Here is a 27421-nt window from a genome sequence, read left to right as displayed (position 1 = left end):
ATGATGAAGCTTCTCTGTCACTTATTTACTGAGTAAAGTGCAGTAGTTTGACAAAGCACTTTGCTCTTTCTCAAGAGCAGAGTTCAGGATGGGGTCGTACAGAGGCTGCTCAGACCAACCTGATTCTACCACTTCGCAGATATTCCTCCTGCTCCAACTGAAGCTGGTACAAGGAAACATTGGGATCTGACTTTCTACCACTTTCACTGAATTCCCCAAACCCATATCTAACAGGCACCTCTTCCGTGCCAGTCTCAGTCCGCAGTGAGGAGAGGTAACCAGCACCGATTTCTTTTTTTTTTTTTTTTTTTTTTTTTTTGTATTTTTCTGAAGCTGGAAACGGTGAGAGACAGTCAGACAGACTCCCGCATGCGCCCGACTGGGATCCACCCAGCATGCCCACCAGGGGCGACGCTCTGCCCACCAGGGGGCGATGCTCTGCCCCTCCGGGGCATCGCTCTGTTGCGACCAGAGCCACTCTAGCGCCTGGGGCAGAGGCCAAGGAGCCATCCCCAGCGCCCGGGCCATCTTTGCTCCAATGGAGCCTCAGCTGCGGGAGGGGAAGAGAGAGACAGAGAGGAAGGGGGGTGGGGGTGGAGAAGCAAACGGGTGCCTCGCCTATGTGCCCTGGTTGGGAATCGAACCCGGGTGCCCCGCACGCCAGGCCGACGCTCTACCTCTGAGCCAACCGGCCAGGGCCACCACCACCGATTTCTAAGCTCTCTTAGAAACTGCTGCCCAAGCGGCTTCCCCTTTGTCTCTGTACTCTCCCTCACAATCTAACCCGGGACTCAGGGACCAGATGATTTTCTGTGTCTCTAGTTCTAAAATGTTTAGGTCCTGACCTAGGCTTTAAAACCAAAGAGCCTGACAAGAATGTGACAGGATATTTTTTTTTTGCCCTATGCAATGCCATCCATATCCAAATTTAAAAAAACGTATAAATCTATAATCCTGCCACATCATCCAGAATTAATCTTTGTAGTGTATTCTTATTCTGAAAACGGGTCATGCCTCTTTGCTATGACATGTTTTTATTTTTATTTTCTTGTGACAGAGACAGAGAGAAGGAAAGACAGGGACAGACAAGCTGACAGGGAGAGAGATGAGAAGCATCAGTTCTTCGTTTTGGCACCTTAGTTATTTATTGATTGCTTTCTCATATGTACCTTGACCGGGGGCTTCAGCAGAGTGAGTGACCCCTTACTCAAGCCAGTGACCTTGGGCTTCAAGCCAGTGACCTTTGGGCTCAAGCCAGCGACCATGGGGTCATGTCTATGATCCCATGCACAAGGCAGCGACTCCAAACCCAAGCTGGATGAACCTGCTCTCAAGCCGGCGACCTCAGGGTTTTGAACCTGGGTCCTCCATGTCCCAGTCCAATGCTCTATACACTGTGCCACTACCTGGTCAGGCTGACATATTTTTTTTTTTTGTATTTTTCTGAAGCTGGAAACGGGTAGAGACAGTCAGACAGACTCCCGCATGCGCCCGACCGGGATCCACCAGGCATGCCCACCAGGGGGTGATGCTCTGCCCCTCCGGGTTGTCGCTCTGTTGCAACCAGAGCCACTCTAGCGCCTGGGGCAGAGGCCAAGGAGCTATCCCCAGTGCCCAGGCCGTCTTTGCTCCAATGGAACCTTGGCTGCGGGAGGAGAAGAGAGAGACAGAGAGGAAGGAGAGGGGGAGGGGTGGAGAAGCAGATGGGCGCTTCTCCTGTGTGCCCTGGCTGGGAATCGAACCCGGGACTTCTGCACGCCAGGCCTACACTCTACCACTGAGCCAACCGGCCAGGGCCCTGACATATTTTTTAATACATGTTTAAACAAATTTAACACGGATATAAACAGGATCCAAGATGGCTTCAGATTAGGCCGACAGATGTTCTACTCACCACCTCCCAGGACCAAATTGGAGTTATAACTAAATTTAAGAACAATCATCCTGAAAAAGAAACTCAGGAGTAAATTAAAAGGAATCTATAACCAAGGATTCACAGAAGAATCTACATCGAGACTGGTAGGAAGGGCGGAGATGCAAGAAGGGCTGCTCCTACTCCCAAGAGCAAGTGTGGCTGAGGGTCCCAAGGGACATCTCCGCTACAAGGAGATTTTCCCTGAGAGGAGTGAGCCCTAAGCCCCAGGCCGGGCTCTGCAGCCTGTCGGCCCAGAGCCTAGAAGAGGTGCCCACATAGCATCTGGCAGTGAAGAGGCAAGGTTTCTTTTTTTTTTTTTTACAGAGGCAGAGACAGACAGGGACAGACAGACAGGAACGGAGAGAGATGAGAAGCATCAATCATCAGTTTCTCATTGCGCGTTGCGACTTCTTAGTTTTCATTGATTGATTCCTCACATGTGCCTTGACCACGGGCCGTCAGCAGACCGAGTAACCCCCTGCTGGAGCCAGCGACCTAGGGTCTAAGCTGGTGAGCTCTTTGCTCAAGCCAGATGAGCCCGCGCTCAAGCTGGCGACCTCAGGGTCTCGAACCTGGGTCCTTCTGCATCCCAGTCCGACGCTCCATCCACTGCGCCACCACCTGGTCAGGCGAGGCAAGGTTTCTGTCTATGAGAAAGAGATGGGAGCCTGACCCGTCTCTCTGGTGGCGGAGTGGATAGAGCAGGCAAGGCCAACAGTTTTTGCCCCCAGGCCAGATTAGAAAGAAAACTTTTTTCACAGGCTAGATGAAATATTAAAATTTAAAAATGTTAAATACAAAAACGATTTGTTTAAGTAAAGAAAACTTTATTATGTAATTTATGAATGAATGTAAGTAATTTAGTACAACAAATTAACCAAAAAACTAATGTGACATGCTGAAGCGCTTTGCATCGCCTATTATAATATCTGGCTCTATACTTGTAGTAGCTATTCTAACACAGCCTCCAAATGTAAATCATTCAATCTTGATCTTATACTTTTATTTAGATTCATTAAAGAAAAAGTTTGTTCACAAATGTATAAGTTGAGCTGAAGATTACTAAATATTTCCTTGGCAAGTTTTTTCCATATTTTCCATTATTCAATTGCTTATAAAATGGCATAGACGAGTACAAAAATTGTAAATCTTTATAATGGAATTTTTTAAAAAAAATAAAAAAGTATCGCAAATCCATTTGACTAATTATTGGAAGTTAACCCTGAATTAGTCACATGCGGAATTCTTTTCCACGTATCACTATCTTTTTAAATATCTCGATTTTCAATAATCAAAGACGCTTCCACTTCTGAGTAGCTGAGATTTTAACTTTCATTGTTGTACAATGGTTAGATATCGTAGTTTATATATTACGATTTAAAAGTACCACTTATTTCATTTCCACAGCGCATCGTGTGGAGAATATTAAAAAAATTTTATTTATTTTTTAATTTTTAAAGTTTTTTTCGGCCCTGGCCGGTTGGCTCAGCAGTAGAGCGTCGGCCTAGCGTGCGGAGGACCCGGGTTCGATTCCCGGCCAGGGCACACAGGAGAAGCGCCCATCTGCTTCTCCACCCCTCCACCGCGCTTTCCTCTCTGTCTCCCTCTTCCCCTCCCGCAGCCAAGGCTCCATTGGAGCAAAGATGGCCTGGGCGCTGGGGATGGCTCTGTGGCCTCTGCCTCAGGCACTAGAGTGGCTCTGGTCGCAACATGGCGACGCCCAGGATGGGCAGAGCATCGCCCCCTGGTGGGCAGAGCGTCGCCCCATGGTGGGCGTGCCGGGTGGATCCCAGTCGGGCGCATGCGGGAGTCTGTCTAACTGTCTCTCCCTGTTTCCAGCTTCAGAAAAATGAAAAAATAAAATAAAATAAAAAATAAAAAATAATTTTTTTTCAAACCCTTGTGTCGAGGGTGAGAATATTAAAAATTTAATTGTGGGCCACATAAACTCATTACACGGGCCAGATTCAGCCCATGGGCCATATGTTGGCCATGCCTGGGATAGAGCATCGACCTGGGATGCTGAGGACCCAGGTTCAAAACCCCAAGGTCAACAGCCTGAGGCTGGGCATATCCGGCTTGAGCACAGGCTCACCAGCTTTAGCACAGGGTCATGGGCTTGAGCAGGGATCACTGACATGACTCCATGGTTGCTGCCTTGAGCCCAAGGTCACTAGCTTAAGCAAGGGGTCACTGGCTCAGCTGGAGCTCCCAGGTCAAGGCATGTATGAGAAAGCAATTAATGAATAACTAAAGTGCCACAACAAGTTGATACTTCTCATCTCTCTCCCTTCCTTTCTGTCTGTCTCTGCTTCTCTCTCACAAAAAAGAAAAAGGAAATAAAGGAAAGAAGGGAAGAAAGGAAGGAAGGAAGGAAGGAAGGAAGGAAGGAAGGAAGGAAGGAAGGAAGGAAGGAAGGAAAGAGAGAGAGAGAGAGAAAGAAAGAGGAAGGGAAGGGAAGGAGAGAGGGGGAAGGAGGGAGGGAGGGAGGGAGGGAGGGAGGGAGGAAGGAAGGAAGGAAGGAAGGAAGGAAGGAAGGAAGGAAGGAAGGAAGGAAGGAAGGAGAAAGAGAGAGAGAAAGAAAAGAAGAAAGAAAGAAGGAAAGGAAGGAAGGAAGGAAGGAAGGAAGGAAGGAAGGAAGGAAGGAAGGAAGGAGAAAGAGAGAGAGAAAGAAAAGAAGAAAGAAAGAAGGAAAGAAAGAAAGAAGGAAGGAAGGAAGGAAGGAAGGAAGGAAAGAAAGAAAGAAAGAAAGAAAGAAAGAAAGAAAGAAAGAAAGAAAGAAAGAAAGAAAGAAAGAAAGAAAGAAGAAAGAAAGAAGAAAAGGAGAGAAAGAAAGAGACTGGAGATCTCAGAGATGCAGGCATCCTCTTAAAGGGTCATTACAGAAAGTCTCATTCACAGCCACTTATCTTAGACTCTGGCACAGGAAGGGCTGAGAGGACTAGAGTCAAATGAGGAAAGTGTGAAATCTGTGTCACAGGGAGAGACACCAGAACCCCTGTGCTGACAGCCACTGGAACTCCTTCTCCGATACCACAGTCACCATTTTTCTTGGCTGGAGAAGTTCCCTTCGTGCAGCATCAACCTGGGGGAAAGCAACTGCCCCCCACTCAGGAACCTCTCATTTCCACCCTGTGGAGACTGGGCCCTGCTGAGAAGGAAGTACCCTTGGCCAGGAAGCAGAAGGCTGAAGAGACTCAAGGGGTGATAATGACTCAATTATCTGGCATTGAGGCCAGAGCTCCCCACCCCCACCCCGACTTTCCTGAGAATATGAGTGGTGCGTCTGTCCCAAAGGAGAGTTAATAGAAACTGTCCGGACTGTGGGCATCAGAACTCTGTGTTTCAGAGGCCATACCACTGACTCCTAGTGGCCACCGCATACTGAGGTCTGTGGAAAAACTCAAGACACACTGACAGCTGGGGCCTGGGGTAGGAACCATACCCACCACCTTTCCTCATGCCTAATTAGCTCTAAAGAGCCAGCAAACAGAGGCAGCAGGAGGCAAATCTCAGGGAACCTTGGGTCTTCCGCTGACTTCCCCCCAGCCCAATACTGGTAAAAGCCAGCCTAGGTGTGCAACCTGGTCCTTCCATGTGCAACTAAGCCCAGCAGAGGCAGCCACAAACTGTGGACCGCTTATAACTCCAAAATGTTGCTGAGGGCCATCACAGACAGTGCCGTACACTGGTCTACACCAGGTTCCCTCCTAAGAGGCCCAGAACCAAGACATTGTCACTAGGCCACCTGCAGACAACATCAGAGAAAGACCCAATGAGCATCACTAGAAGCATATCCAAAGGGAGAACTAGGCAGGCATCAAACCAGGCTGAGGTGAATTCCACTTTCTGTGCTCAGCACCTGCACAGCAGCTCACACACACTGGACGAGGTAGAGCCTCCCAGAGGCTGACCCAAGTCTCAGATACCCTGCCCCTGGGCTAAGCTCCAGTAAAGGCACATACGGCAAGTAGCAAGCGAGCAAGGAACAGCTAAACTGAAGCAACTCTGAGTTGACCCTTCCACCCTCCTCTTCTCTGTAAAGTCAATAAATAAAAGCTTTTTAAAAGAAAGAAAAAGAAAAAAGTGTTTACTCTCTATTCCTCCTCATGGTTGAGAGAAATAGAAAACGAAAGGAACCCTTGATGAACAGTAGAGGCTTAGGAGCAGTTTTCTAGAAACTTCCCAAGAGATGTAAAGATCCAAGAATAAATAACTACAAGGGTGTCTAGATATAAGGGGCCACGGGCAGACCCATGATAGGACTTTTGTATTCCAAATCTGATACAGAGGCATCACTGAGTTCGTAGGCCTAAATGGGCCATGCAGGGATGGACCGAGGAGAGGCCAGAAGCAGTTTGTGTGGGCAGATGGCTCAGCACTCAAGTTCTAACCATCATATATATTACATACATACATTATATGTATACATAAGAAACATGTATTATACACACGTACTTGTATATATATATTTTTAATTTTATTTATTTATTTTTTACAGAGACAGTGAGTTAGAGAGAGGGATAGACAGGGACAGACAGATAGGAACGGATTGAGATGAGAAGCATCAATCATTAGTTTTTCATTGCGTGTTGCCACACCTTAGTTGTTCATTGATTGCTTTCTCATATATGCCTTGACCGCGGGCCTTCAGTAACCCTTTGCTGGAGCCAGTGACCTTGGGTTCAAGCTGGTGGGCTTTTGCTCAAACCAGATGAGCCCGTGCTCAAGCTGGCGAGCTTGGGGTCTCGAACCTGGGTCCTTCTGCATCCCAGTCCGACGCTCTATCCACTGCACCACCACTTGGTCAGGCCACACTTGTATATTGATGCTCCCAACTTCATGCATTTGTTTCCACATTGCTACTTCCAAATTTGAGATCTGAACATAGTTGAAAGGATATTTAACTGGGAATTCAGAGGTTTAATGCTAGTGCTCACTTTTGCCCTTAAACAATCCATATGTTCACATGAGGTCACAATTTTCTTATTTATATGGAAAAGCAATGGGACCCAAAAAGCCATCCCCAACATGAGATCTGAAGAAAACTAATTCTACAAAATATCTCATGCAGTGACAGGCTCTATGAGCAAATAAATCTGGCAAAGCCTGCTTATATCCTGCCTCTCCTTAGCATTTCTCTGTATCTTAGTATCAACGTGCTCAAGAGCTATCCATTTCATTGAGCCCCTTTGATTTTGGAAACATTTCTGGAAGATCTTTTTATGATACTGATCAGTTTGTTTACATGTGCATGACTTGCATAGGCCGGGTCTGCTATTCTCTTTAGAAAAGCCTAAAGAGGCCCTGGCCAGCTGGCTCAGGGTAAAGCATTGGCCAGACATATGGATGGCCCAGGTTTGATTCCTGGTCAGGGCACACAATAGAAGTGCTCATCTGCTTCTCCACCCCTTCCCGTCTCACTTATCCCTCACTTGCTCTCCCCCACCCCCCAAGCAGCCATGGCTCAATTGGAGCAAATTGGCCCTGGGCACTCAGGATGGCTCCATGGCCTCTTCCTCAGGCACTAAGAAGAGCTCAGTTGCTGAGTAACAAGCAAAATGCTCCACATGGGCAGAAAACCGCCTGGTAGGGGGCTTGCCAGGTGGAACTCTGCCGGGGCACATGTGGGAGTCTGCCTCTGCCTCCTCTCACTGAATTTTAAAAAAGAAAGAAGGTGCCTGACCTGTAGTTGTGCAGTGGATAAAGCGTCGACCTAGAAATGCTGAGGTCGCCAGTTTGAAACCCTGGGCTTGCCTGGTCAAGGCACATATGGGAGTTGATGCTTCCTGCTCCTCCCCCCTTCTCTCTCTCTGTCTCTCTCTCTCCCTCTCTGTCTCTCCTCTCTAAAAATAAATAAAGAAAATAAAATAAAGAAAAAAGAAAGAAGGGAAAGGAAGGGAAGGGAAGAGAAGGGAACCCTGTATAGCCCTTGAAATTCTTTCTATTTTTTTTTCCTTTTTAGCAAGAGAGAGAAGCAGGGAGAGAGGTGCGAAGCATCAACTTGTAGTTGCGTCACTTTAGTTGTTCATTAATTGCTTCTCATATGTGCCTTGGGAGTGGGGGTAGCAGACTCTAACGGAGCCAGTGACCCCCTTCCAGCAACCCTGGGCTTCAAGCTAGTGACTGTGAAAGCATGTCAAAGATCCCATGCTCAAGTGGTGATCCCCTGCTTAAGCCAGATAAACCCAAGCTCAAACTGGTGACCTCAGAGTTTTAAACCTGGGACCTCAGTGCCCCAGGCCAACGCTCTATCCAGTGTGCTACCAACAGTCAGGCTCTAACTTTCTATTTTTTTTATGTGTAATTTTTTTCACCAAATTTCTCACTGGCAGGCTTTAGTTCTCAGAAGTGGCAATATGTAAATGCTCTTACCAAGCTTTATGGATTTAGAAGTTGTGAACCATGTATGAATTATGTCTACTTGCTAATAGCAAATGAAAAGCTAACTATGATTCACACCTCTTCACTGGTCCTAGCACTTCCTATAAAAAAAGGAAAAAAGCCTGTGCCACTAAGTATGCACAAGTCTCTTTCTTTAGTGGAAATATAAATGGATGACAAATATATAGGATCCTTTTGTAGATCAAGAACACGGATCATCATGAAACAACCAAATTTGCCCACTACATCAAGCATAGAAAAGGCAGTTGACCAAGTTCCCCTTACTAAACATCTTAAAAATATTGAGGAAGTAAACTATTTTTCTTGTTGTTCCACAGATAATTTTTCCATGATAATTTTTAACATACACTAAAATAAGCATGAAAGCTTCCAGCAGAAAATACTAACACAATTATGTTACTCATTTCCCACCAAAGGTATAATTATAACACTCTCTCCTACCTAGCCTAGGATAGGATTTTTTTTGAGAGAGAGAGAGAGAAGGAGGAGAGGAACGGGAGGCATCAAACCCATAGTAGTTGTTTCTCATATAGGCCTTGACAAGGCAAGCCCAGATTTTGAACCTGCAACCTCAACATTCCAGGTCAATGCTTTATCCACTGTGCTACCATAGGTCAGGCAGTAAGAAATGATTTATTCTTAAACTGTCCACACATGAACCATTTTTGTCATCTTTGTATGACCAACAAGGAAATTAAATAAAATTGCAGTTTGTTTCCAAAGCAGCCATAAACAAGTAAACTGCTCTCTGGTGGTCACATTTAATAAATTTCATTTCTTGTTAGAAATCAAGCAAAATAATTGTAGCTGTATTAAACTAAGTTCAAGCATATTAGAGAAAGATTAAAGATGAAGTTGTATTCAATGCTGTGTTTTATGAATATAAAAGTTTGACTACTATGCAGTGTAGTGTTATCTGGAGCAACTAAATAAATTGGACCATTGAAAACTTATTTAATATGCCTTTTACATGAAAATTAAAAGAAATTTCTCTAAATAATAATTAACACAGCAAAAAATGTTTAATTTCCATAATTTATCCAACTCTACATAAACATGACGCTACAAACTTAATAGCTAGCATACACACATCTCTCCTTTGTAGCCCCAAACCCTTAACATTTTTATTCAATGTGAGAGATGACTTTGAAATCAGGTGATACCAAAATTTCCATTTTCCTTTCCTATCCCAACTTCTCACATCCTTATTCCTTTGACCAAACTTCTCTAGCTGCAGTGGGCTTTAGCAATGTGTTACTTGACCAGTTGCCACTGTAGCTCTGCCCATAGATGAGTAAAAGAAGAACCTATACTAACCATAGCATTTGAAAAATTGACTCTCACCCAGGAGGGGTAGCTCAATTGCTTAGAGCTTAGTCCTGTAGCCCTGATGCATCAACATTGTAGGTTCAGTCCTAGGTCAGTTGTTTTTCTCTCCCTCTCTCTAAAATCAACCAATCATTCAATCAAGAAATACTTCGAAAAGTCTGCTAGAACATTTTTTTTAAATAATGTTTTTCTGGCTAAACAAAACACCTACAAACTCAATTTTGGCCCAAAGGCCACTAATTTACAGTACATCCCTTAACTTCATTTTCACAGATCTTACAAATGAGCTCAGGGGAGCAAAAGATAGTGTTGTCTATCAGGGTCCAAACATTGTACTGTTGCAGCAGCAACCCCAGCAGAGGATAAGACACTCAGACAACTTAATTAATGAAGGAGAATTTATTAGTAGCTGGCAGAGCATGTGGGGCTACTTGCACCAAAGCAGGAGCTCCCCGAATTAGATTTTCTCACAGGTTATATACCTTTATAGTAATTAAACAATGGGCACGTGATTTCTTTGTTTAAGGTTTCCCAGGACTCAAGGAAAGGGAGGGGGAGTTTCAGTGGGGTAAGCAAGAAGGAAGTGGTTTCCAGATCACTAGTTACATACAGATCCTGCTTTTCTTGCTTTGTGTTGGAAGCGGCTCTAAGCAACCATTTAGAGAGCTACAGATGTAGTTAATTTATAACTGACTGATTCAATTATCCCTGCAGGCTCCTTTCCTTTGCATTCTTCTGCTTTCGCCCCTCTCAAAGCAGAAGGAAAGGCTTGCTCCCTCCTCAGTACAAGATCTGGCGATAAACTGGTCAAAAAGGTTAGTAAGTTAAAGATCCAGCATCAAGAAGTTCAAAGCTAAGTGAGATTTGTGAAAACATCGTTTTATACGGTATTTTAGTATTATGTGAACAAATGCTTATTAATAAGGGGACTAAGCAGAAAGTAGGTTAAGAGGATAAGATCGAATTTTAAATACAGTAATAAGAAACAAAAAAGAAAAGAAAAATGGGAGAACAGAAGAAATACCCAGTTACGTAGCCCACTTAGGTTAACAGGGTTGTTTACAGTGGCGCAGGAAAAGGGAACCAGTCTTTCTCCCACGGCGCTGCTTTACAGGCCGGAAAGCACTTCCGTGCGGCGTGACGTCATGGGACCGCGTCGCGGAGGGAGGGCGGGATTTCCGGCTGCAAATCACAGGTCACGGCCGGTTACTGCGGGAACTGGTAAGCGAGCTGTGGGTCCGGTGTGGCGGCGATCTGTGAGAGCAGCACTACCCAGCAGAGTCCTGCGCCCTCTGGGGTCCCTGCAGGTCGAGCCGCTGTTTCAGCAATCCGGGTATGGACGTTCCTGTCACACACATACACGTGTGTGTGTAGGGAGGACGCAGGAGAGGTTCTAAGATAAGACAGCGGAGCATGTGCGCTCGGAAGGCCCACCGTCAAGGGGAGGCCCATACTGATGCATAACAGGTTGCTGTTGGTCGATTTATATGCACACATATATATGTTGAGTTTTTTGAAACTTGCTGTGCTGTCAGCTTTGGAAAAATATCCCAGCTGTACCGAGTTGGGTTGGCATTGTACAGAAATTAACAACCATATTGGTCTAGAAACGTTAAACAATTTTTAAACGTTTGTACAGGACAGTGCACTTTTTTAAATGTGTAAGGCCTTATCTACGTGGATTGTATTACAGAAACTAATAAAGTGTTCTCTAAATTTAAAAAGGAAGCCCAGAGGTTGCCGGTTCAATTTCCTATTCAGGGTACATACAGGAGCAACTCAATGTTCTTTCTCCCTGCTTCTCTTAAAAAAAAAAAAAAAAATTTAAATTTGAAAAAAGGTAGCCAAGTGATTGAAGAAACTATAAACAGTATATAATACCTGAACAATAGGAGTGTTTCCCGAAATGATATCCTTGTTCGCTTTTTTAAAAATTTTTTTTAATTTATTCATTTTTAGAGAGAGAAGAGAGAGAGAAGGGGGAAGGAGCAGGAAGCATCAACTGCCATATGTGCCTTGACCAGGCAAGCCCGGGGTTTTGAACCGGAGACCTTAGCATTCCAGGTCAACAGTTTATCCACTGCGCCACCAAAGGTCAGGCCCTTGTTCGCTTTTTTATATTTGGGGTTTTCATTTTTATGATATCATAAAAATCTTTACCAGTTACAGAGACAAAACTCAAAAAACTTCTTCTCTGAAGTCAGTGTTTCTTGTTTGTAAAAATGTGTATTGTATTGACTTTTGAGAGAGAGGAGGGGGTAGGGTAGGGGGGAGAGACAGGAACATAGATCTGTTCTGTATGTCCCCTGAGCAGAGAGCAACACCTCTGCGCTTCTCCATGCTCTAACCATCCGAGCTATCTGGCCAGGGCAAAATCAGTGTTTCTTTGATTGGGGCTGAGGACTCCCAGTTAAATAAAACCGGGAGTCTAAGTAAATTTTTTAAATTGTTACTTACTGATATTAGTGAGAGAGAAAGGGGCAGAGAGAGAGAGAGAGGAGCATTGAGCCATCCTGCATGTGCCCTGACAGGTGTGGACACAGCAACCTCTACTCTTGGACAATGCTCTAACCAACCAAGCTATCTAGCCAGGGCTAAAGTAAATTGTTTTTTTTGCTTTAAAAGGTGTCTGAACATAATGTGTTTTAAATGTGAGAAGCGTTGACCTAGGGTATTTATTCGAAAAATACTTGAGGAGCATGAGATCTTGCTCCCTGCATATGTGGTCAGTTTGGTTCAAATAAACTCTTATAAAATAAGAAAAATACTTGAGCGATTTTTGAGAGCCATATACTGCCAAGCATTGAGTTCAGTGTTAATATAAACACAGTCCTTGTCCTGATAGTTTACCGTCTCGTGTGGCAAATAAGTAGAAGCAATTACAATGTAGTGTTATAAGGCATATGATAAAAAGATATAGGGTGTTATAAGAACTAATAGGAATACTTGATTGATCTAAAGTTTGAGGTGAATTGCTACAGGTGTAGCTGAACAGATGAGCAAAGGATGGTTTTTCATGAAAAGCTTTACAGGCTGTTTACAACTTTGGACTTGAACCTGGCAGCAGCAGGCTTAGAAATACACATTTGGGGATAATGAATTCATTGATCAGATCTGCACTTGCTCCAATTGGCTTAAAGAAAAGGGAGAGCCAATCTGAAGGCAGGGAGGTGCAATTAAGAAAATGGGGTTAGCCCAGGCGTGGCCAACAGTTTTTGCCCCCGGGCCAGATTAGAAAGAAAACTTTTTTCATTGGCCAGACGAAATATTAAAATTAAAAAATGTTAAATAAAAAAAAAAGTTTAAGTAAACAAAATTTTATTATGTAATTTGTTTATGAATAAATGTAAGTAATTTAGTACAACAAATTAACAAAAAAACTAATGTGACATGTTGAGGCGCTTTGCATCACCTATTATTTTTTTAATATCTGGCTCTATACTTGTAGTAGCTATTCTAACACAGCCTCCAAATGTAAATCATTCAATCTTGATCTTGTACTTTTATTTAGATTCATTAAAGAAAAAGTTTGTTCACAAATATAAGTTGAGGTAAAGATTACTAAATATTCCTTGGCAAGTTTTTTTAAATTTCCATATTTTCCATTATTCAGTTGCTTATAAAAATGGCACAGATGAGTACAAAAGTTGTAAATCTTTATAATGGAATTTTTTTTTTCATAATGGAATTAAAAAAAAAAAAGGTATCGCGGCCCTGGCCGGTTGGCTCAGTGGTAGAGCGTCGGCCTGGCGTGCAGGAGTCCCTGGTTTAATTCCCGGCCAGGGCACACAGGAGAAACGCCCATCTGCTTCTCCACCCCTCCCCCTCTCCTTCCTCTCTGTCTCTCTCTTCCCCTCCCGCAGCTGAGGATCCATTGGAGCAAAAAGATGGCCCGGGCGCTGGGGATGACTCCTTGGCCTCTGCCCCAGGCGCTAGAGTGGCTCTGGTCTCAACAGAGCGGATGCCCTGGATGGGCAGAGCATCGCCCCCCTGGTGGGCGTGCCGCTTGGATCCCGGTAGGGCGCATGCGGGAGTCTGTCTGCCTCCCCGTTTCCAGCTTCGAAAAAGTAAAAAAAAAAAAAGTATCGCGAATCCATTCAACCAATTATTGGAAGTTAATCCTGGATTAGTCACACGCATATAATGATTTTTATTTTTTATTTATTCATTTTTAGAGAGGAGAGGGAGAGAGAGGAGAGAGAGACAGAGAGAGAGAAGGGGGAGAGGAGCTGAAAGCATCAACTCCCATATGTGCCTTGACCAGGCAAGCCCAGGGTTTCCAATCGGCGACCTCAGCATTTCCAGGTCGACGTTTTATCCACTGCGCCACCACAGGTCAGGCCTAATGATCTTTTTTGTTGTTGTTTGTTTTTGTTTGTATTTTGTTTTGTTTTTTTACAGGGACAGAGAGAGAGTCAGAGAGAGGGACAGACAGAGAGGAACGGAGAGAGATGAGAAACACCAATCATCAGTTTTTTGTTGCGACACCTTAGTTGCTCATTGATTGCTTTCTCATATGTGCCTTGACCGTGGGCGTTCAACAGACCGAGTAACCCCTTGCTGGAGCCAGCGACCTTGGGTCCAAGCTGGTAAGGTTTTTTTTTTGTTTGTTTTTTGTTTTGTTTTGTTTTGTTTGCTCAAACCAGATGAGCCCATGCTCAAGCTGGTGACCTCGGGGTCTCGAACCTGGGTCCTCTGCATCCCAGTCTGACACTCTATCCACTGTGCCACCTCCTGGTCAGGCACGATCTTCTTAAATATCTTGATTTTCAATAATCAAAGACGCTTCTGTTTCTCAGTAGATGAGATTTTAACTTTCATTGTTGTACAATGGTTAGATATCATAGTTTATGTATAACAATTTAAAAGTACCACATATGGCCCTGGCCAGTTGGCTTAGTGGTAGAGCATCGGCCTGGCGTGCAGAAGTCCCAGGTTCGATTCCGGCCAGGGCACACAGGAGAAGCGCCCATTTGCTTCTCCACCCCTCCCCCCTCCTTCCTCTCTCTCTCTCTCTCTCTCTTCCCCTCCCGCAGCCGAGGCTCCATTGGAGCAAAGATGGCCCAGGCGCTGGGTATGGCTCCTTGGCCTCTGCCCCAGGCGTTAAGAGTGGCTCTGGTCGCGGCAGAGCAACGCCCCCTGGTGGGCGTGCCGGGTGGATCCCCGTCGGCGCATGCGGGAGTCTGTCTGACTGTCTCTCCCGGTTTCTAGCTTCAGAAAAATACAAAAATAAATAAATAAATAAAAGTACCACATATTTCATTTCCACAGTGCCTTGTGCGGAGAATATTAAAAATTTAATCGCAGGCCACATAAATGGGCCGTATGTTGACCATGCCTGGCTTAGCCTGATCTGTGGTGGTGCAGTGGATAAAGCGTTGACCTTAATGCTGAGATCGCAGGTTTGAAATCCCAGGCTTGTCCGGTCAAGGCACATTCAAGAAGCAACTACTACAAGTTGATGCTTCCTGCCCCCTCACACACATACTCCATTTCTCTTTCTCGTCTAAAATCAATAAATAAAATCTTAGAAAAGAAAATGAGTTTAAAGAGAAGTGAATGGATTCAAGAAATGTTTAGAAAGTAAAGCAAATATAACTCAAATGGATTAAGTGTGCTGTGTGTGAGAGAAGACAGTAATTAAATGACTCTCAGTTTCTGGCTTCAGCAAATGAATGGATAGCAGTGCCCCCCCCCCCCCAAACAATGCAGAGGAGAAGCAGATGGGAAGGCAAGGGAGAGAGATTATTTCAATTTGTTGCATTTGAGGTGTCTTCTGATTCATGGTGATGCAAGCCACTGAGGTAAATCCGACCTCATAGGGAAAATGCTTAGATAGAAACAGGGCTAAGGACAGAACTCAGAGGCACGCCCACCTTAAAGGGGGTGAGGGCACGGAGCATCTAAGCATACATGCACAGGGCAGAGGTGCAGGACACCCAGGGGCATGTAGAAGCATTCAAAGAAGCCAAAAGATTTTTTTTCAAGCATTTCCGTTGCATTTTGTAAAATGTTGAATTCATTTTTGCTTCAAATCTGCCACTAGTTTCACATCTTTAGGCATCTTAATTTTTGTGTGTGTTTTGTTTTGTTTATAGCAAGAAAGAGAGACAAGGAGACAGGAAGGGAGAGAGATGAGAAGCATCAACTTGTGGTTGTGGCACCATAGTAGGTTATTGATTGCTTCTCATATGTGCCTTGAGAGTGGGAGAGGGGGCTCCAGCCGAGCCAGGGACCCCTTGCTTAAGCCAGCAACCTTGGGATCACGTCTCTGATCCCACACTGAAGCTGGTGACCCGGCTCTCAGCTGGTGAGCCCGCACTCAAGCTCGGGGTTTTGAACCTGCGACCTCAGTGTCCCAGGTCGTTGGTCTGCCCACTGGGCCACCACTGGTCAGGCAGCATCTTCATTGTTTTGTGGACCTTTAAGATAAAATTGTGGAGCTTATATATAATTGCCCTAATTTTGCACATTTTGTTTGACAATAACATTATTTGCTCCAAAATAAAGCCTGAACTGGGAAAGTGAGGTATGTTTTGTTTTGTTTTCAAATCAGTAAATCTCTATATTCATGTTTAGAAAACATATGAGAGCTTTGGTACAGCATTTTCTAAGTGCTTTTTTACTAGGTGCCATATTCTGTAACTTTCCTGCCCTTTGTCTTCATGTGTTGCTTATGTTACCGATCTTACATTTTACATTTGGATCCATAGTATCTGGGTTAGTATAGAATGGAGAATGAGCCCTGGCCTGATGGCTCGGTTGGTTAGAGCATCATCCTGAAGCACAGAAGTTGTCAGTTCGATTCCCTGTTAAGGCACATACAGGAACAGATGGATGCTCCTGTCTCTCTCCCCTTTCCTCTCTTGCTAAAGTCAATGAATAAAAATTTAAAAAAGAATGGAATGTATATAGCATCATGATCTTAGCCACATCAGTGGTATATAACTTTGTTATCTAGTAACATTGATTATCTGGGCCCCCAGATTCAAACCTAAAAAGGATCTTCAAGGTATCCTTTTGCCTAAAGCAGTAGTGAAATTTATATCTAGAATAAGTTTTACACTTTTGCCTTAGTGAGTGATTATAAGCTCTGGGTACCAGGAGTCTGGGAAGAATTAATAGTGCAGCAAATAATTTAGTCGTACTAAGATTCCACTTGGTGTTTCAGAAATTGATTGCGTTTTGATGTCTCAAATTTATACTTCACACAGTTGAGAGGTTTTAAAAGTATCTAAAATTTTTTAAAATAAATCTTTATCTTTTCATTACATTTTTCTTCTTTTACAGGGTTTTTCTTCCATGCCTGTTTTTCTCAAAATGAGTGTTAGTATCACCTTCATAAGAACTTTTGCCAGAGTTTTGTTGCCATTTTCCCAAAATAGGAAGAGAAGGGTTTTATATTCTACGACGCTGCAGAGATACATGTCTTCCAAAACACCAGCTGTGTCCTACCCCAGTAAAGAAAGTACATCAACTGAACAGCTAGAATTGGACGGGTGGAAAACGACGATGAAATCTGGTGTGCAAGAAGAGGTTTCAGTCGTCTCAAGTACCAACGATGAGGATCCCCTCGCTGCCACCAGGGAGTTAATTGAGATGTGGAGATTGCTTGGCAAGGAAGTACCAGAACACATCAGTGAAGAAGAACTGGAAACCCTTATGGAATGTGTTTCTAAATCATCGAAAAAGAAATATTTAAGATATTTATATGTTAAGGAAAAAATGAAAAAAGCTAAACAAATGAAAAAGGAAATGAAAGCAGCAGCAAAGGAAAAAGCAAAAAATGACCAGCTGCTGGAAACCACCAAGGAAAATAAACAGCAAAACTTTCTATTTCTCCGACTCTGGGACAGGAATATGGACATAGCGACGGGCTGGAAGGGCGCCCAGGCCATGCAGTTCGGACAACCCTTTGTTTTTGACATGGCTTATGATAGTTATATGAAACCGAGAGAACTGCAGAATGCTGTTTCCCAGCTTTTAGAAAGTGAAGGATGGAACAGAAGAAATGTTGATCCTTTCCATATTTATTTCTGCAATCTTAAAACAGATAGCCCTTTCTATAGAGAGCTAATTAAACGTTATGGAGAAAAATGGAACAAATTGCTTTTAACGGCAACAGAAAAGTCTCACGTAGATTTATTTCCAAAAGACAATATTATATATTTAACTGCAGATTCTCCCAATATTATGACTACCTTCAAGCATGACAAAATTTATATAGTGGGATCCTTTGTGGATAAGAATATGCAGCCAGGCTTATCCCTAGCTAAGGCCAAACGGCTGAGTCTGGCGACAGAGTGCCTTCCGTTAGATAGATACTTACAGTGGGATATTGGCACAAAAAATCTCACCCTAGATCAAGTGACGCGGATTTTGTTGTGTCTGAAAAACACTGGTAGTTGGGAAGAGGCTCTGAAGTTTGTTCCTAAGAGAAAACATACTGGTTATCTGGAGATTTCTCAGCATTCTCAAGAATTTGTCAACAGAGTGAAGAAGCCAAAGACTATTAATTCATTTCCAAGAGGCTCTCGAAAGATATACACACAGAAAAGATGACTTGGAAAAATATTTGAGCCCTGCCTGGGTGGCTCAGTTGGTTACAGCGTCTTTGCAATATACCAAGGGAATGGGTTTGATCCCCAGTCAGGGCACATACAAGGATAAACCAATAAATGCATAAATGGGTGGAACAACAAAATGATGTTTCTTTCTTTCTCCCTCTTTTGCTTCCTCCTTCCCTTCCTTTCTCTCTAAAATCAGTAAAAATTTAGAATATTTGATAGCTTAAAAAGTAAATGGATTAGAAATAAAGTTGTTATTCTCTTTATGAATGGAATTCGCTTATTTAAAGAATTGTCTTTCCAAACTAACTAAAGTATTGTCTTTTCCCCCAATTAAGTATCTGAAAAAGTTTGGAAATAATTTTGTTTACTATAAAACAAAACTTAGCAAGTATAAAGAGTGGCCCAAGTTTGTTGAGCCCAGTAAAACAGTTGTATCATTGGTTTTTTTTATAAATACTTTGAGACTCAGACTCATTTTCCTTAAATGTTCTTTTAGCTCTGTCAACAACTACCCTTTCATCAAAAATTGATAGAGAAAAGATTTCTGAAGTTCAGGTGGTCATTTGCTCATTAAAGGAACATTCAGTACAGTGCCGATCATGTCAGGTACTAAAGCATATTGTTGAACTGAATATGAAAATATTAAGCGGCCCCTGGCATGTCATGGAATTTGGCGGTATATTGAAAAATGGGTTTGAGGGGATACAACTATTTTTCCTCTGGATGAATGTTACATATAGTTCCCTATCTCCAGCCATATAATCTGATTGGAAGTTGCCCTGTTTTTACAGACCTGGCTCCACTGGCCACAGCTGATTATCTCAAAGGAGATACCTCAAGCTTAGAGATGGGCACCTGACATAAGAAAGGCCAGGCCCTGGCCGGTTGGCTCAGTGGTAGAGTGTCGGCCTGGCGTGCAGAAGTCCCGGGTTCGATTCCCAGCCAGGGCACACAGGAGAAGCGCCCATCTGCTTCACCCCTCCCCCTCTCCTTCCTCTGTCTCTCCCCCTCCCGCAGCCAAGGCTCCACTGGAGCAAAGATGGCCCGGGCGCTGGGGATGGCTCCTCTGCCTCTGCCCCCGGCACTAGAGTGGCTCTGGTGGCAACAGAGCGACACCCCCCACCCCACCCCCACCCTGAGGGGCAGAGCATCGCCCCCTGGTGGGCAGAGCATTGCCCCCTGGTGGGCGTGCCGGGTGGATCCCAGTTGGGTGCATGCGGGAGTCTGTCTGACTCTCCCCATTTCCCGCTTCAGAAAAATACAGAAAAAAAAGGCCAGTCACGGCACTTCTCCAGGACATTTGGACTTGAGAGCTATGATAGCCTGTGTTAGTCCTTTTCTGGTGGTGGACTGGGACAGTTATGTAGTTCTAGACTTTGTGAAGGAAAGAGGGAAGCTTACCTACACAAATAAGACTTTCTGGAGCTGTTCAAAAATGCCTGCTTCCATTCTGAGGTAGAACTAGAGATTTCCTTTAGCATTTATTTATTGTTCAAACCTCATGTGATAGTCTGGTATCCCTCTAATAAATTTCCCTTTGCCTAAGCCGGTTTGAATTGGGTTTCTGCCTCTTGCTTCCTAATGAGTCCTGATACACTTGAGAAAATGTGTACTTTTTTTCCTAAGAAATGACCTTCATTAACCATATTCATTATAGAACACTTGCACTATTAAAAGTTTTGAAAACCGCCTGACCAGGCAGTGACAGTGGATAGAACATCAGACTGGGACACGGAGGCCTCAGGTTTGAAACAAGTTGCCAGCTTGAGCGTGCGCTCATCTGGCTTGAGTGTCAGATTATAGACAGGACTCCATGGTTGCTGGTTTGAGCCCACGGTTGCTGGATTGTGCAAGGGGTCACTCGCTCTGCTGTAGCACCCCGGTCAAGGCACATGTGAGAAAGCAAGCAATGAGCAACTAAATAGACTAAGGACTGCAATGAAGAATTGATGCTTCTCATCTCTTTCCCTTCTTGTCCTTATCTGTCCCTCTCTGTCACCAAAAAAAAAAAATTTTTTTTTTAAAAACCTGAGCCTGGCCTGTGGTGCACAGTGGATAGAGCACCGACCTGTAATGCTAAGGTTGCTGGTTCAAAACCCTGGGTTTCCCGAGTCAAGGCACAAAATAACCAATGAACAGCTAGAGTGAAGCAACCACTTCTTGTTCCCTACCATCCTTCTGTAAAATCAATAAATAAAATCTTAAAGCAAACCTGGGAGAGATGTATGGCCAAGCATTTCTACCTAGTTTCTGAACTGAAAATGAGCATAAGATACTATCCAATACATTTCTTACAGCAGGGCCTAAGTTTTACTAGCTACTACTAAATACCTACTTTATGCCAAACAATGCAGTTTACATGAATTATTTAAACAAGTTATAGATACTATTATTAATACCTTTCTTACAGATAAGGAAAATTTATTCAAAATACCTCAGCTTTTAAGTGGCATCTCAAAAGATCTGCCTGACCTTAAAATCCTGGCTTTTAACCTCTGAGTCATGCTCCTTATCTACCTGACCAGTGGAGGCACAGTGGATAACACATCAATCTGGAATGCTGAGGTCCAGGCTTGGCCGTGGCCTGTTGGCTCCGTGACTAAGAGCGTCAGCCTGATGTGTGGACATGCCAGGTTTGACCCCCAGTCAGGGCACACCTGAGAAGCAGCCATCTGCTTCTCTTCCCCTCCCTCCCCCTTTTGCACCAGTGGCTCTTTTGGTTTGAGCATTGGCCCTGGGTGTTGAAGATAGCTTAGTTGATTAAAGCATCAGCCCCAGACAGGGGTTGCCAGGCCGGTCCTCGTTGGGGTGCAAGGGGGAGTCTCTAGCTCCCCTCCTCTCACTTAAAAATAAAAAAGATCATGCCTGACCGGGCGGTGGCGCAGTGGATAGAGCGTCGGACTGGGATGTGAAGGACCCAGGTTCAAGACCCGGAGGTCGCCAGCTTTGGTGTGGGCTCATCTGGTTTGAGCAAAGCTCACCAGCTTGGTTGGATCCAAGGTCTGCTGTAGCCCCCCAGGGTCAAGGCACATATGAGAAAGCAATCAATGAACAACTAAAGTGCCACAATGAAAAACTGATGATTGATTCTTCTCATCTCTCTGTGTTCCTGTCTGTATCTATCTCTCCCTCTCTGACTCTCGCTCTGTCTCTGTAAAAAAAAAATAATAAAAAAATAAAAATAAATAAAAAAGATCCTGCCCTGGCTGGTTGGCTCAGTGGTAGAGCGTCGGCCTGGCATGTGGAAGTCCCAGGTTCGATTCCCGGCCAGGGCACACAGGAGAAGCGCCCATCTGCTTCTCCACCCCTCCCCCTCTCCTTCCTCTCTGTCTCTCTCTTCCCCTCCCGCAGCCGAGGCTCCATTGGAACAAAGATGGCCCGGGTGCTGGGGATGGCTCCATGGCCTCTGCCTCAGGCGCTAGAATGGCTTTGGTTGCAACAGAGCGATGCCCCGGATGGGCAGAGCACTGCCCCCTGGTGGGCGTGCCGGGTGGATCCTGGTCGGGCGCATGCGGGAGTCTGTCTGACTGCCTCCCCGTTTCCAGCTTCAGAAAAATACAAAAAAATAAAAATAAATAAAAAATAAAAAAGATCCTGACCAGGCGGTGGCACAGCAGATCAAGTGTCGGCCTGGGACGCAGAGGACCCAGGTTCAAAACCCCAAGGTTGCCTCCTAAGCGTGGGGTTGCTGGCTTGAGCGTGGGATCATAGACATGACCTGATTGTCACTGGTTTGAGCCCAAAGGTCACTGGCTTGAAGCCCAAGGTCAATGACTTAGCTGGAGCACCCCCCCCCTCGCCCAGGGTCAAGGCACATATGAGAAAGCAGTGAATGAACAACTAAGGTGTCGCAACAAAGAACTTACGTTTCTTATCTCCTTTCCTGTCTGTCTGTCTCTCTCTCCCCCCTTCTCTGTCGCTAAAAACAAAAAAGAGAATGAAGAAAGAAAAGAGAGAGAGAGAGAGAAAGAAAGGTAAGGGAGGGAGGGAGGGAGGGAGGGAGGGAGGGAGGGAGGGAGGGAGGGAGGGAGGGAGGAAACCCAGGCTTGCCTGGTCAAGGCACGTATGAGAAGCAACTACTGTGAGTTCATCCTTCCCGCTCCTCCCCTCACCCCTTTCTCTCCTCTCTCTACAGTCAATAAATAAAATCTGTTAATTAATTAATTTATTTATTTATTAAGTGAGAGGCTGAGAGGCCGGGAGGCCGAGAGACAAACTCCCACATGCACCCCTACTGGGATCCACCCAGCGAGCCCCCTACAGGGCGATGCTCAGCCAGTCTGGGGCTGCTGCTTCTTTGCTCATCAACCAAGCTATTAATGAATAAATTTTTTTTTAAAGTATGCTCTCTATAATAAGGCAAGTATAAAATGTAATAGAAAAACAAGATATGCACAATGTAAACTTTTGGCATCAGGGAGATCCTTGAGGAAGTGATATATAAATTTAGATTAGATGACAAATGTGATATGAATTTCAACTATTGGAGCCTATTAAAGTGGCCAGGGGTTTCCTGACCTGTGGTAGCGCAGTGGATAAAGCATCGACCTGGAATGCTGAGGTCGCTGGTTCAAAACCCTGGGCTTGCCTGGTAAAGGCACATATGGGAGTAGATGCTTCCAGCTCCTCCCTTCTCTCTCTCTCTCTCTTTCTCTCTCTCTCCTCTCTAAAATGAATAAATAAATAAAGTTTTAAAAAAATAAAGTTTCCTTTAAAAAAAAAAAGTGGCCAGGGGTTATTACTTGAACTGGCTAAGATACATTGCAGTTAAAACCCTAAGGAAGAGGTTCAGACTGCCTGACAGGGCCGGCACCCGAGTGAGGCAGACAAGGCTCCCGGGACACCCCCTAGTCTCCCAGCCCTGCTCCCAGAGTTCCAGCTCCACCCTCCCAGGCCCTAAGTGCTTAAATTGCGTTATCTCTTGAGGTTTGTTACCTTCATGTGTAAAAGATTAGAACCAGTTCCTATCACATGTTAAACATGCAGTATGGTGTCTGGCACCTAAGCACTAAGTAAATATTAATTCAGACTATACATTCAAAATGGCATGGACTTTCATTGGAACATATGGAATTTCTGGTAGTATATACAAGTTATTGTGTCCTTTAAGGAGTACACTTTTTTCTTTTTTGCATACATGCATGTGCTAGAGAGACAGAGACAGACAGGAAGGGAGAGAGATGAGAAGCATCAACTCATATTTGCGGCACCTTAGTTCATTGATTGCTTTCTCATATGTGCCTTCACCGGGGGTCCCCAGCCAAGCCAGTGACCCCTTGCTCAAGCCAGTGACCTTTGGACTCAAGTCAGCAACCATGGGGTCATGTGTATGATCCCATGCTCAGCCAGTGACCCTATGCTTAAACTGGTGAGCCCACGCTCAAGCCAGATAAGCCGGTGCTTAAGCCAGCGACCTTGGGGTTTTGAACCTGAGTCCTCTGTGTCCCAGTCCGATGCTCTATCCACTGTGCAACTGCCTGGTCAGGCTAAATGTCTATTCTTTTTTTTTTTTTTTTTTTTTTTTACAGAGGCAGAGATAGACAGGGACAGACAGACAGGAACGGAGAGAGATGAGAAGCATCAATCATCAGTTTCTCGTTGCACGTTGCGACTTCTTAGTTGTTCATTGATTGCTTTCTCACATGTGCCTTGACCGCGGGCCTTCAGCAGACCGAGTAACCCCCTGCTGGAGGGTTACCTTGCAAACTATGGTTGGCATACAGTAAGCATAAATAAATGTTGGATATTATAGTGGTTACCTCACAAATTACATATTTAAATTAAAATAATAATTATGCATATCACTTGTCACTTCCAGCTGTGTAAGCCATTATTTGAATAGCTCTTTAGAGGTTAAAAACAATAGCTACCAGTAAGCAACAGCCCACCAGGAGCCAACTACTGTATTACAAATTTTACAAGTATTACCACAATCTTCTCAGTAACACTCTAAGCATCATTACATTTTTATAGTTAGAACATGATCAGCCTGGTCACTATTTCGAAACCCTGGCCTTTCCTGGTCAAGATACATATGACAAGCAACCAATGAACAACTGAAGTGAAGCAACAATGAGTTGATACTTCTTGCTCCCCCTCTCCACTCTCTGTAAAATCAGTAAATAAAAATCTTTTAAAAAAGTGGTCAGTAGCCCTGGCCAGTTGGCTCAGTGGTAGAATGTCGGCCTGGCATGCAGGAGTCCCGGGTTCGATTCCCGGCCAGGGCACACAGAAGAAGTGCTCATCTGCTTCTCTACCCCTCCCCCTCTCCTTCCTCTCTGTCTCTCTCTTCCCCTGATGCAGCCAAAGCTCCATTGGAGCAAAGTTGGCCAGGGCGCTGAGGATGGCTCTGTGGCCTCTGCCTCAGGCACTAGAATGGCTCTGGTTGCAACAAAGCCACGTCCCAGATGGGCAGAGCATTGCCCCCTGGTGGGCATGCCGGGTGGATCTCAGTCAGGCGCATGTGGGAGTCTGACTGCCTCCCCGTTTCCAACTTCAGAAAAAAAAAAATACAAAAAATAAAACATAAAAAAAATAAAAAGTGGTCAGTAAAATTGTTTGATCAGTTCAAAGTTACAGAATTAGCAAATGGCAGAATTTAAATTGTTTTGTCTGATGCAATGCTATTGTTCTTTGTCCTGCAATATACTGCCTTTTCATTCCCTACCTCATTTGCTGAAGGTTACTAAAGATTGTATTCATTTCTTTAGTGAGTATTATTGAAACTGGTGTAATCTAGGTCCTGGGGAAACAAAGGAGAGCAAGGTTGGACTCCATGGAGAACTGACAGGGGAATGGACTAATATTGTCCATCCTTAACTTCTATAATGCAGTATATGAAGCTTGGTATGTTCCTAGCTATCTGTATCTGACCTTTCTGAACTTAGTTTTCCTCATTTAAAAATACAAGCATCACACCTGTGGTGGTGCAGTGGATAAAGCGGCATCCTGAAATGCTGAGGTCGCCAGTTTGAAACTTTGGGCCTGGCTGGTCAAGGCACATAGGAAAAGCAACTATGCCTGACCAGGTGATGGCGCAGTGGATAGAGCGTCGGACTGGGATGCGGGGGACCCAGGTTCGAGACCGCGAGGTCACCAGCTTGAGCATGGCTCAATTGGTTTGAGCAAAAGCCTACCAGCTTGAACCCAAGGTTGCTGGGTCCAACAAGGGGTTACTCAGTCTGCTGAAGGCCCGAGGTCAAGGCACATATGAGAGGGCAATCAATGAACAACTAAGGTGTTGCAATGCGCAATGAAAAACTGATGATTGATGCTTCTCATCTCTCTCCGTTTCTGTCTGTCTGTCCCTGTCTATCCCTCTCCCTGACTCTCTCTGTAAAAATAAAATTTAAAAAAAAGAGAAGCAACTATCAGTTGATACATCCCTACCTACCCCGCACCTCGCCTTTCTCTCTCTCTCTCTCTCTCCCCTCTCTACAAATCAATAAATAAAATCTTAAAAACATATATGTGTGTGTGTGTGTGTGTGTGTGTATAGGCATTGGCCCTGGCCAGGTAGCTCAGTGGGTTAGAGCACAGTTCCAACAAGACTGTGGATTCGATCACCAGTCAGGACACATAAAAGAATCAACCAATGAATAAGTGGAACAACAAATTGATGTTTCTCTCTCTCCCTTACTCTAAAAATGAATTTTTTTATTTATTTTTTTTTTACAGAGACAGAGAGAAAGTGAGAGAGAGAGATAGACAGGGACAGACAGACAGGAACGGAGAGAGATGAGATGCATCAATCATCAGTTTTTTGTTGCAACACCTTAGTTGTTCATTGATTGCTTTCTCATATGTGCCTTGACTGCGGGCCTTCAGCAGACCAAGTAACCCCTTGCTCGAGCCAGCGACCTTGGGTCCAAGCTGGTGAGCTTTTGCTCTAACCAGATGAGTCCGCGCTCAAGCTGGCGACCTCGGGGTCTCGAACCTGGGTCTTCTGCATCCCAGTCCAATACTCTATCCACTGCGCCACTGCCTTGTCAGGCAAAAAATGAATATTTTTTTTAAATTTAGATGTTTAAATAAATACATAATTTACATAAAAATCTCATTTATTTCTCCTTAAAAAATAAAAGTGAGAGTCTCTGTAATTAAATAATGTTAAGATCACAGCTTGGAACAATAAAACAAACATGAATCAGTTACCTGCTCTCTCTATATATATTTTTGTTTTTTGAGAGTACATTTATTAAAGCTGGGGACAGTGAAACAAGCAAGAGTTTACAATAGAAGGAGCAACAGCAGAGCCTACACGGGTCTGCTTTGGCTCTCTGGAAATGTTATAGGAAAGAACTGAGCCTAAAAGGGGTTGCTTTGGCTCTCTTGGAAGTCAGAGAAAAGGGGGCCTGGCTAACAGGTTATGGTTAGCCCAGGATAAGCTACTGCTGCCCATCGCTCCCCTTCTCAGTCTCCTAGAGACCCTGAGAGTTTAGAATATGCACACCTGTGGGGGGGGGGAGGGGGAAGGGGAAAGAGAAGGGGAAGGGAAAGGTGCAAAGCTGCTCCTGGAAAGGAGAGCCTCTATGTTAAATATTTTGCCTGGCATATTTACATATAATGTCATAAATGGTCAAACCATCCAATCACCATCACCACCGAACCGCCATGCTTTTGTCATGGGTCATACTTCGACAAACACAGAGGACCTTTCATAAATGAAATGCAGAGTACAAAGTGCTGTGAAGAAACACAAAACTTTAATGGTCTCTGTTGGGGAAAAAAGATCTTTGTTGTCAAAGAACTTTTTGAGTCATTTAGAGAAATTTAAAAACCAAAACCAAACCACATACTGTAGAAAGCATAAAATAACCAAACAACGGGATATAGAAATTATCTCACTTTATCCCTATGGCTACCCTTTGAAGAGGTACTATTACTATTTCTAGTCTATAAAGAAGAAAGCGAGGTCCTATTGGCAGTAAGATTTAGTCAGTAAAAGGTAGATCAGGGAATTCAAACCCAAGTTTATAAATCCTTAAGACCAGTTTTTCTACTACTCACTGTATACTGTACAGCAAACCGGGAAACCCCAGTTCCCTAGACAAGGAATCAACTGTTTAACAAGAGAGCTGTAGACTATGGAGAAGGAAGATGAGGCTGAAGATTTACGCTGGGGCCAATACAATGCTTGGACTTCATTCTGCAAACACTAGGGCTCCACTAAAGATGCCTAAGTAAGGCAAAGATTCCTGCA

The 27421-nt window shown here is 44.2% G+C and overlaps 1 protein-coding gene across 15 annotated transcripts in view; it reads left to right on the top strand.

Annotated features, from left to right (window-relative positions):
* The window catches only part of TRMT10C (tRNA methyltransferase 10C, mitochondrial RNase P subunit), a 203696-nt gene extending 185214 nt beyond the window's left edge, over positions 1–18482 (top strand). The window contains exons 3-6 of one of the 15 annotated variants that reach the window (XM_066241687.1): positions 10364–10464; positions 11609–11743; positions 14089–14238; positions 16940–18482. In XM_066241687.1, the coding sequence (XP_066097784.1) occupies positions 16952–18211 (1260 nt within the window). In that variant the 5' untranslated portion in view covers positions 10364–10464; positions 11609–11743; positions 14089–14238; positions 16940–16951 and the 3' untranslated portion in view covers positions 18212–18482. The other 14 variants (XM_066241685.1, XM_066241683.1, XM_066241684.1 and 11 more) reach the window with 14 other exon arrangements.
* The last annotated feature ends 8939 nt before the right edge of the window (positions 18483–27421 follow it).

Source organism: Saccopteryx bilineata, chromosome 8 (assembly GCF_036850765.1).
Source record: "Saccopteryx bilineata isolate mSacBil1 chromosome 8, mSacBil1_pri_phased_curated, whole genome shotgun sequence".
Classification (NCBI taxonomy): Eukaryota; Metazoa; Chordata; class Mammalia; order Chiroptera; family Emballonuridae; genus Saccopteryx; species Saccopteryx bilineata.
The sequence above is the reverse complement of the archived record's forward strand: the minus strand, read 5'-3'. Positions and strand labels throughout refer to the sequence as shown.